Source organism: Pelodiscus sinensis, chromosome 14, assembly GCF_049634645.1.
Source record: "Pelodiscus sinensis isolate JC-2024 chromosome 14, ASM4963464v1, whole genome shotgun sequence".
In the NCBI taxonomy this organism is placed as follows: Eukaryota; Metazoa; Chordata; order Testudines; family Trionychidae; genus Pelodiscus; species Pelodiscus sinensis.
Window position 1 is genome coordinate 24,579,730 of NC_134724.1, and position 10,850 is coordinate 24,590,579.

The 10,850-nt window shown below is 45.4% G+C and overlaps 1 protein-coding gene and 1 long non-coding RNA gene across 3 annotated transcripts in view; one reads left to right on the top strand and one right to left on the bottom strand.

The window, feature by feature from the left end:
- Window positions 1-1,135, bottom strand: part of AP4E1 (adaptor related protein complex 4 subunit epsilon 1) — a 32,212-nt gene extending 31,077 nt beyond the window's left edge. Inside the window, exon 1 of one of the 2 annotated variants that reach the window (XM_075897237.1) lies at window positions 915-1,135. In XM_075897237.1, coding sequence (XP_075753352.1) covers window positions 915-1,070 — 156 coding nt within the window. In that variant the 5' untranslated portion in view covers window positions 1,071-1,135. The remainder of the gene's footprint in view (window positions 1-914) is intronic. The other variant, XM_075897238.1, reaches the window with a different exon arrangement.
- On the top strand, window positions 1,135-3,127 carry LOC142818316 (uncharacterized). The gene is made up of 2 exons (XR_012895757.1): window positions 1,135-1,456; window positions 2,971-3,127. It is a non-coding gene; the product is annotated as an uncharacterized LOC142818316 (long non-coding RNA).
- Window positions 3,128-10,850: the final 7,723 nt, after the last annotated feature.

The following is a 10,850-nucleotide window of genomic DNA, read 5'->3' on the forward strand; positions in this document are numbered from 1 at the left end:
TTAGTGTATTTTAAACTTTTTTTTTAAATTTGATATTTGTTCCCTGTCAAGTTCTCTGAAGATCTATGGACTGGCCTTGAATTTTTTAAGTGACTAGAGACTTTTTTTATTGGTTTTTGTCTGAAACATCCTGTAATGTTATTTTTATCACTACATTGTGTGCTATATCTATCCAGAGGTATATAAAAATAAATATATAATAGATGGCACTTCGCACTCTATCCACAGCTATTGTGGCTCTTAGTCTCTAATTGGTTGGCCACCCCTGCTTCAAGGTGACACAAGACTACTTTTAATATTTTTAAATATCAATACATTAAAAGTAGGGTTGCCAATTTTGGTTGGATGTATTCCTGAGGGTTTTATCACGTGACACAAACTTTAATTCAAACTAATCTTTAATTCCTGGAGACTACAGTACAAATTGAGGGGGGGGGGGATTGCCACTCTTCACTAAAGCCTAGGAGGCACCCAGATACTACTATAAGTGAGGTCATATCAACAAGCTGGGTGGGGAGAAAGAAAAGCACGTTGCAGTCTGGTGGGAACAGGCGTGTTTCACCCCAGGGACAGCCCCTTTTCAGCAGCGGCCACCCCCTGCTGAGCTGACCTTCCAGACCCCACAGCACAGGGGGCGGGCAGAGCAGCCTGGCCGAAACCCAAACTCCCGGCGACAGGGGTCCGGCATGGTCCGCGCTTGTCTAACATACGCGGCGGGGGACCCACGGGGCAGGGCTGGGAGAGGAGCCCCTCTGCCTGTAGGCGAGGGCGGCAGCGGGGTCCGAGGCCACGGACCCCGCCTCCCGCTCGCTTTCAGCCTGAGGGGAAGGGCTGCTATTCACGGGGAGAAGGTGGCCCCGCCGGCCACGGGCCCAGCCCCCGCGCCGCCGCCGCCGCCCCGCGCCAGCCCGTACGTGCTTGGAGGTGAGCGCGGTGATGCTCCGGATCAAGCCGCCCAGCCGCGAGGTGGCCGAGACCCGACCCGGACCCCCGCCGGGTCCGCCCGCCGGGTCGTGCTGTCCCAGCAGGCCGGGCAGCGCGCTCAGCGTCCGCTCCACCACGTCGCTCATGCCCGGCCCGCCAGCGGCGGCCTCCTGCCGCCTCACCGGAAGGGCAGGGCTTGGTCCCGCCGCCGCGCCGCACTTCCGGCTCCCCTGACTGGAAAACTTTATTGAGGCTCCCGGCGCGGACAGCGGACACGGCGGGCGGGCGGGCGGGGAGAGCAGCCTAGAGCCGCGGGCAGCCCGAGGCCCCGCCCCCAGAGATGGGCTGATGCGGGACCCTCTGAGGAAAGCACCGAGCCCGGCAAGGCCTGGCCGCAGCCTCTCCCCCGCCCTCCTGGCGCCGCGCAGAGCTACGGGGCTCGGGTGGTGCCTGGCAGCCCCCGCAGGTGACAGCCTGGACCCGCTTCTCCCTCACAAGCCTCTATGGGTCCAGCCCTGCGTGCGGGCACCGGGTAGGAGTCCGCCCCTGGCGCCGCGGCCGGGGGGTGACAACTCTGGCTTCTCCCTAGGGCCCATGTCTGAGCCGGAGGGGCGGCCTGGAGACTTGGATTCCCCCCCGCCCAGCGGGCTTACGGGGCCCAGCAAGTGGACATGGGCCAAATGGCCAAGCTGAGTGGTGTGGGGGAGCAGAGCTGCCCATCTGCTAGTCACCTCCCAGCGGGTGCCACTCAGCACCCTTGGGGAGTGACAACGCCCAGTTCCTTGACAGGCTTCATCGCCTCCCTTAACTCTCAAGTCCCTGCCACGCATAGCCTGCTGAACCGGAAGATGGAGCCGAAACACAGTTTTCTGAGCGGGAGAGCACAGCTGGGGGATTCAGTCTTCACTGAAGGGTCCTGGAGGCAGACAGGACTGCTCACAGGGCTTTGAGAATTAGCAAGATTTGTTTGAGGTTAAGCCATTTCACAAAATCTCAAACCCATGATGGTCCCCCATCCTGCCAACTGGAGGGAAGGAAGCAGTGTTGGGTTACGTTAATAAAATGATTGTTTCCATGTCTAAAAGCTGTGAAATTCAGTTACATACTTATATAGCCGGAACCCGACTTACGAACGAAATCCGCATTCACGAACAGTGTGGCTGTACATAAGTGAATGTAATCCAACTTACAAACAGATCGAGTTACAACCTAGTGTTTGGTACGTAACTCGTTCGTAAGTGGGGGACCGGCTGTAGGTCTTTATTCATCCCTAAAAGTCTGAAAAGAAAAAGTTATGCAGCAGAATTGAATGAATTTTCAAGTCCTATGGAAATATTTAATTGATTTGTACTATAGCTTTTTCCCCTATTAGCAGCAACAACAAAATATATCCCCCAAAATAAGATACCCCAGTGGGGCTAATTTGTTCGCATTTTTCACAATAGCACTGAATACACTTTTCATTTGGAGATAAAAAATTGGTTTTGTGGTATCTATACTTGAAAGTAGGGATGTTAAATAGCAATTAGGAAGATAATCGAGTAGTCGATGGAATTTCCATTAACTATCTGATTAGTCTTTAAGGGGGGTTTGATGCAGCTTTGCTTTTTAAATATGGTAAGCTCACACCAGACTCTTGCTACACTTAAAAAGCAGAGCCATTGCATCTGGGACCCGGTAAGAGCTGCACCTCTGCTTTTTAAATGTAGTAAAAGCCTGGTGTGAGACAGGACTTTTGTGCCGTTTCCCCTGCTGCACCTCTGCCTCTCCAGCCCCTTGTGGAGACAGTGTTGGGTGAACCAGCTTTTAAGTGCCCCAGCACTGGCTCCTGCTCCCCCCACCCCTTGCTCCCTCTGATACAGCCTAGGCTTATTGGCTAATTGACTAGTTGCTTACATCCCTACTTGAAAATGAACTTTATATTATAATGTTTCCAGAGATATCCCAAAATTTGACTATAAAAATAATGTTTATGGAATCAATATTCTAAGTGTCTGCATGTGAAATGTATATATAGCATAAAACATGAGCTTGATCTTTCAACAGTGAAGTCAATGGAAGTTTTGTCACTGTCTTCAATGGGTACAGTATGGATAAGGCTGAAAACCAGGAAGGTGGTCCCCCATCCTGCCAACTGGAGAGAAGGAAATGGTTTAGTAATTATACACTGATTCTGATTTCATAATTAAATTGAGAGATAGTAGCAATGTGTAATGAAAGAATTATTTTCTCAGTTGTGATTGCTTTCATTTGTACCATGAAATTATTCCCTCCTGACGTGTTACCCAAGATATGCAGTAAGCATCTCCTTTATAAATAAGAATTAAGGAGAGTTTCTTTTTTTGTTGTATATTAAGGTTTGTTCTTATCCTCCATCTTGTTTTTAAATTCTGATTGATGTTTTTCTGTCAGGCTATGTCTACACTATAGGGCTGTGTCTACACTGGGCCACTTATTCTGGAAAATCAGCTGCTTTTCCGGAATAAGCTGCGAGCTGTCTACACTGGCCCTTGAATTTCCGGAAAAGCAACGATGCTCTACTGTACAAAATCAGCCGCTATTCTGGAATAACTATTCTGCTCCCGCTCGAGCATAAGTCCTTATTCCGGAACACTGTTCCGGAAAAGGGCCATGTAGACAGCCCAGTAGTCTTTTCCGGAAAAAAGCCCCGATCGCGAAAATGGCAATCGGGGCTCTTTTCCGGAAAAGCACGTCTACATTGGCCACAGACGCTTTTCCGGAAAAAGGGCTTTTCCGGAAAAGCAGCCTGCCAATGTAGACGCTCCTTTTCTGGAAAAACTGAAAACGGAATAGTATTCCGTTTTAAGCATTTCCGGAAATTCATGCCAGTGTAGACACAGCCCTAGGGTTTTCTGGGATATCTCCGGGATTCAGGAAAAACTCTGTTGAGTCCAGGGAATGCGTCTGTTCTTCTGCTTTTTTTAAGCGGAAGAGCAGATGCACTCTTTCGGGGAGCCCTGTATACCTCGTTCTATATGGGTCTATATGGGGCCAAATGTCGGAAAAGTCTCTTCCAGAAAAACAGTCGGAAGAAGCTATAGTGTAGACATAGCCTCAGTTTAAATGCAGACAGAGTAAGTAAAGACTGAAATATCCTACCCAAAATCTGATCTTTTTTTCTGAGAATCCCCTTTTATTAAAGCTGAAACTGTTTCTGTTACATTTCAATTTCTCTTTTGTAACACACAGGCTAAAGCTTGCCTCTTTGCTTTATTTTTTTTAACTTGGTCCAGCAATAAATATTGTGCTGAATCCTATAGCACAGTGTCATAGAATCATAGATAAGTAGGACTATAAGGGACCTCAGTAGGTCAACTAGTTAGTCTCCTACATTAAGAGAGGATGTGTATTATCTAGACCATCCCTGGCACATATTTCTGTAACCTATTCTTAAAATCTTCTGTTCTGGAGATTCCACAACCTCCTTAGCTAATTTGTTCTAGTGGAGTGATGCAACTGCTGTACCAAATAGTTGATGGAATGTGGTTGGATAGCATGTGATACAATCACTAGGGATGTGGACGACTAGTCGACTATCCAATAAGTAAATGCTTATCAGACAGTCAGCACACTAGTCAACCAGTCTCTTCCCTCCCCCCCCCCCCCCCCCCCACACACACCCTGCTGCCTCTATCAGAAAGAGGCAGCAAGGGGTGGGAAAAAGAGGAGGGGTTGCTTCAAAGCAGCAGTGCCACGTGGAGCCTGCAGCCAGACCTTATGGTCCACATAGGGCTGCCTCTTTAAAATGCCACCTGCAACCTGGGGTCAGCTGGGAGTCCCACGCTGATCCTGGGCTACATGTGGCACTGCCACTTTGAAACACCGCAGGGAGAACAAGGCCAGTGGAGTACTGCTTGGCAGTGCTCCCTGCAGCACTTTCACCTTTGAAGTAAAAGGTGGAGGTACAATTTGCATTAGCTATTTGATCAGCCAATTAATCTAAATTTAACATCCCTAACAATCACATCAATGTAAAAGAGATTACCAGTGACATGAAGCTACCCTAAAGCCTCTTAGCCACCTTCTCCTGCTTGCAAAGCGGGTGTAGCTCGAAGAAAGCATGTGCCCATTTCTGTTGTGGTTTTAGCACCTTAGAAGAATTTGGCATGAGTGAAAGCAGTCCTCATGCCAAGCTCTTCTTAGGAGCTAAAACCACAACAGAAATTGACACACAGGATATCACCTAAAGTCCCCAGGTAAAACCCCTCCTACACATCATTGACAGTCTACAACCTATCCTGGAAAACGATGCCTCATTCTCCCAGATCTTGGTAGACAGGCCAGTCTTTATCTGCAGACAGCCCTCCAACCTGAAGCAAATACTCCCCATCAGCCACATACCAAGCCACAGAAACACTTACCCAGGAACCTATCTCTACAACCCAATTGCCAACTCTGTCCACCTATCTATACAAGTGACACCATCAAAGGACCAAACCACATAAGCCAGACCATCAGGGGCTCATCCACCTGCATATCCACAATCGTGATATATGCTATCACGTGTCAGCAATGCCCTTCTGCCATGGCCAAACCAGACAGTCTCTGTACCAAAAGATAAATGAACACAAATCAGACATCAAGAAAGGTAACATACATAAACTGTAAGGCTGTCTCTACATTGGCACCATTTTCCGGAAATGCTTAAAACGGAATAGTTTTCCGTTGTAAGTATTTCCAGAAAAAGCGCGTCTACATTGGCAGGATGCTTTTCCGGAAAAGCACTTTTTCCGGAAAAGCGTCTGTGGCCAATGTAGATGTGCTTTTCTGGAAAAAAGCCCCGATCGTCATTTTCGCGATCGGGGCTTTTTTGCGGAAAACACTACTGTGCTGTCTACACTGGCCCTTTTCTGGAATAGTTTTTCCGGAAAAGGACTTTTGCCCGAACGGTAGCAGCATAGTTTTTCCGGAAAAGCACTGACAATTTTACAGTAGATCGTCATTGCTTTTCCGGAAAAGCAAGCGGCCAGTGTAGACAGCTTTCATGTTATTCCGGAAAAGCGGCCCAGTGTAGACACAGCCTAGGAGAACACTTTAACTTCCCTGGACATTCAGTAATGGATTTAAAAGTAGTCATCCTCCTACAAAAAAACCCTTCAAAATGAGATTACAAAGGGGAACAACAGAACTGCAATTCATTTGCAAATTCAATACAATCAAATTAGGATTGACTAAGGATTTAGATTGATTATCTCACTACAAAGACAATTTCCCCTTTCTTGGTATTCACACCTCTTCAGCTGCTGTGAGTGATCCACATCCACTCGGACTAACTTGGCCTCATTAACACTGGTCCTACACTTGATAAGCAACTTCCTTCTTTTCTAAAATATATATCCATATGTTTCTGTAATTTCCTCTGTAATTTCCACTCCAATTCATCTGATGAAGTGGGTTTTATCAACAATAGCTTATGTCCTAAAAAATCTGTTAGGCTACATCTACACTGCAGAATTTTGTGCAAGGACTGTCTTGCACAAGAGCTCATCCACACTGTCGTGTGCTTTTGCGCAAGAGTGTCTATGGCAGTGTGGACACTCTTTTGCGCAAGAAAGCTCTGATGGCCATTTTAGCCATCTTAGCTTTTTCTTGCACAAGAAACCCCTGTTGCCTGTCCACGCTGCCTTCTTGTGCAAGAGCGTTTGTGCAAGAGGGTTTATTCCTTGTGGGGAGACAAATAACTTGCACAAGAAGCCCTCTTTTCTGACGCTTTACTGTAAATTTACTTGCGCAAGGACGCATGTGCAGTGTAGATGCGCAATTGTTCTTGCGCAAAAAGCCTGCAGTGTAGATGTAGCCTTAGGCTGCATCTAGACTGGCATGATTTTGTGCAAATACTTTTAACGGAAAAGTTTTTCCGTTAAAAGTATTTGCACAAGAGAGTGTTTATACTGGCATGTGCCTTTGCGCAAAAGATTTGCTTTTGCGCAAAAGCATCCGTGCCAGTGTAGACACTCTCTTGTGCAAGAAAGCTCGGATGGCTATTTTAGCCATCGGGCTTTCTCACGCAAGAAATTAACTTGGCTGTCTACACTGGCCCTCTTACGCAAGAGGGCTTATCCCTGGAGCGGGAGCGTCGGAATATTTGCACAAGAACCATTGATTTTGTACAGTACAAAGTCAGTGTTCTTGCGTAAATACTCATGGCCAGTGTAGACAGGAAGCAAGATTTTGCACAAAAGCAGATGCTTTTGTGCAAAAACTTGCCAGTCTAGACACGCCCTTAGTGTTTAAGGTGCCACAGAATTCCTCATTATTGTTACAGTATTTATATATTTATATTACCATCGGAGTCCTGTTCATGCATCAGGACGCCATTTTGCTAGTTGCAGTACCAATGCAGAACAAAAAGACAGTCCTTACTGCGAAGTGCTTACAATCTTAAGTATGGGAGAAGAACATCAGCTGGATGGAGGCATCTGGGGGAGTAAAAGGAAACAAAGAGGCAGTCTTGATAAGCATGACAGGCTGTGGTTTCAATACACAGACAACTTAGCTGTTTTCAATTATTTGGAGGCATCATGGCAAAGAAAAGCCTTAAGTATAAAAAGGTAGTTTTATAAAGGTTTGTTTCAGGCATGAAGGCCAGCATGAAAGAAAAAATAAAGGTCCTTGTCTGAGAATTTAGAAAGTAGGTTGTGGATGCTGTCATCATGAGCTGGTCAGAGGCAGGAGTTGACATCTCAACAGTAAGGCTACGTCTAGACTGCAAGCCTCTTTCGAAAGAGGCTTTTTCGAAAGATACTTTCGAAAAAGCCTCTTTCGAGAAAGAGTGTCTCGACTGCAAGCAGTATTTTCAAAAAAGCAAGCCGCTTTTTTGAAAGAGAGCACCCAGGCAGTCTGGATGTTCTCTTTCGAAAAAGCCCTGTTTGCATTCAAGAACACCTTTTTTCGAAAGAGCACTTTCGAAAAAAGGCGTTCTTCCTCGTGAAATGAGGAGTACCACCGTTGAAAGAAAAGCTGCGTTCTTTCAATTTAATTTCAAAAGAACGTGGCTGTAGTCTAGACGCAGGTGACGTTTTTTCGAAAAAAGGCTACTTTTTTCGAAAAAACCCTGCAGTCTAGACACAGCCTAACTGAGAATAAGTATGATGGAGATAGGTTGTAAAAGGCCTTGAACATGGAAGACAAGTTGCTTATGTTTGTTGTAATAGAGGAGGAGGACCTGATGGAGGGATACAAAGAGGGGGTGACATAGTCAAAGTGCCTTGTTGTGAAAATGATCTTCACAGCAGCATTCTGAATAGATATGAGCAGAGCAAGATTGTTTTGTCAAGGCAAGAGTGAAGGATGGTACAGTAACAGAGATGCAAGATATGAGAACCTTGAGTTTTAGTGGGTGGATAGGAAAGGCCATATTTTTGAAAAGTTATGCAGGAAGAATTAGCAAGATTTAGGAATATACTGGATGTGAGAAACTAGAGAGAGGTCCAAGTACAAGATGATGCCCAGAAGTGCATCTAATTCCTATCACTATTTCCATTGTTCTCAATAGTATTCATACAATAAGAGTTTGCAGAAAGCAGTGCTTGGGTGTTACTTCTGGGTTTTATTCCACTTTTAAACTAAACCTAGGATTTCTTATCTATGAAAAATAATATTTGTGATAAAGTGAAAACTCTGAAATTTGTGTGTCTAGGCCGTGCAATATTACGACTTTTCAAAATAGTATTCCTTTTATATGGTCACATTTTGACAACAAGTGCTAAAGGCAAAAGCTTTATTGTCCTCAGCAGCTTGACACCTAGAAAGATTCATCCTGATTTCACTGTCAGTCACTTTGTCAGTCACTTCAGAATTTGGCTACACCTCAGAACTGCCCTGAAACACAGTGACTTTCAATGCCTCTACACAGAAGGAGACTTTAACAGATGATACTAAGGGTGGATCATAACATGCATCATCAAGACAGCAATGGTAGATATATGAGGAAGAGGGGACCACAGTGGCTACCTGACAACTTTATTCGAGATTTCATCCCTTAAAGGCAAATGCATTGTTTGTCTTTTCATCTCTATCAGATCTCTGAGATCAGGCATTTCTAGGCCAGGTGTGACAGGGTGTTTGCCCTGCACTGGCCCTTTAAGAGCAAACCCCGGCCCGAAGCAGGGTCTGGGAATTTGGCCCCAGCTGAGGCCATGTTAGATGATTGGGGCCCAGCTGGGAACCATATAAAATGATGGGCTGCTACTCCTGTGAAGGGGGGCAGTGAGAGCCTGGCTGCTAGGGGAGGAGGAGATTTCCTCGAGCCGAGCCGAGCCGAGCCGAGCCCTGCCCTGCCCTGCCCTGCCCTGCCCTGCCCTGCCCAAGCAAACCCCCAGACTGCAGGGCCTGGAGTAAGGCCCGCTGAGGAAACAACAACAACTTCCCCCGGAAGGGGGGGCTCAGAGACTGATGTGGGCACTGCCGGAGGGCAGTGTCCTGAAGAGGACGCCACGGCCTGAAAGAAAAGGGGGAAACACTGCCAGAGGGAAGGTCCCCTGACACCGGAAGGAGCTAATTCCATGGACAGACTGCCGGGGGTGCTACGGTTGGTGAGTGAACCCCCTCACAACAGGTATAATGGGATTTTCCACCAATTGCTACATGCTATGTTCACATAATCCTTGATTTATTTTTGAACATAGATGTGAAAGATTTTTCCTGTTGTTGAACAGTAAATAAGGGAGAATCCTAGTCCCACTGAAATCAGTGAGAATCAGTCAACTTACCCATATTAGCAGGCTCTCCATTTTGCTATGATTGAATGCCTACTTCAATTTAAATATAGACATAAAACTAAAAGTGTATATATGATTTTCTCAAGTTCTTTTTTGGATTGAAATATCCCCATATTTAATTTCAACACAAGGACTAATCGTTTTCATAGAGTTAGCAAACTGTGTCAACCACTTTTGAATTATATACTGTAATTGCAAAGACAAATAATTTTCCTTATATGTCTGATAAAAACATTTTAGTTGAAGATAAAAACTTTAAATTGCTTGCTTTGTTGATTGTCCAAGAGATGTAAGAAGCAAGCCAACTAGGAAGAAACTCAAGTCTACAGTCTGAAAATTAAAACATTTAAAGTTGGCAATTTCGTGAATATGTATTAAAAGATTTCTAATTGTGTTTGATGTTTTTAAGGTCTACATTTGTTAGGAACAACACAGTTGAGAATAGCCCTGTTAAAGACATCCTATTGTATGGCTAAAGTAGGCAAATCATCTAAGCTTTCTATACCAGATATCTTCAGTTCCACAATGATAAATATTCTCTTAGGGTGCGGCTAGACCGTTGGGGGGGGGGAAAAAACTCCACCACATCCAGGAAACGCGTTTGCTCTTCCACTTTTTTTGTGTGTGTGTATGTGGAAGAGCCAACGTGCTTTTTCAGAAGCCCCTGTGTTCCTTGTTCTACGAGGAAGAAGGGGGCTTTTGAAAGAGTGGGGTTTTTTTTCCGACATTTGGCCCGGTCTAGACAGGCCAAATGTCAGAAAAGCTTCTTCTGACAAAAGAACTGGAAAAAGGTATTCAAAATGTGGAGGGCATTTTGTGTACCTGTTTTTGACAAAAACTAGCTGTACCCTTAGGGAGCATCTACAAAGCAGGGCTTAGCTCGAAATAAGCTGTGCAAATTGAGATACATCAATTGCATAGCTTATTTTGAAATAGGGAGCATCTACGTAGCACTTATTTTGAAACAGAGCACTCTTCCTCCGACTTCCCTTACTCCTTATACAATGAGGGTTACAGGAATCAGAGTAAGAAGTCCTCCAGCTTGACAGTATTTTGACATTATTTTGAAATAACTGCCTGCTGCGTAGATGCGGACTAAGTTATTTTGAAATAACGCTAGTTATTTCAAAATAATGTTGCTGCGTAGACATACCCTTAGTGAAGATGATGGAATTTGCATAGGCT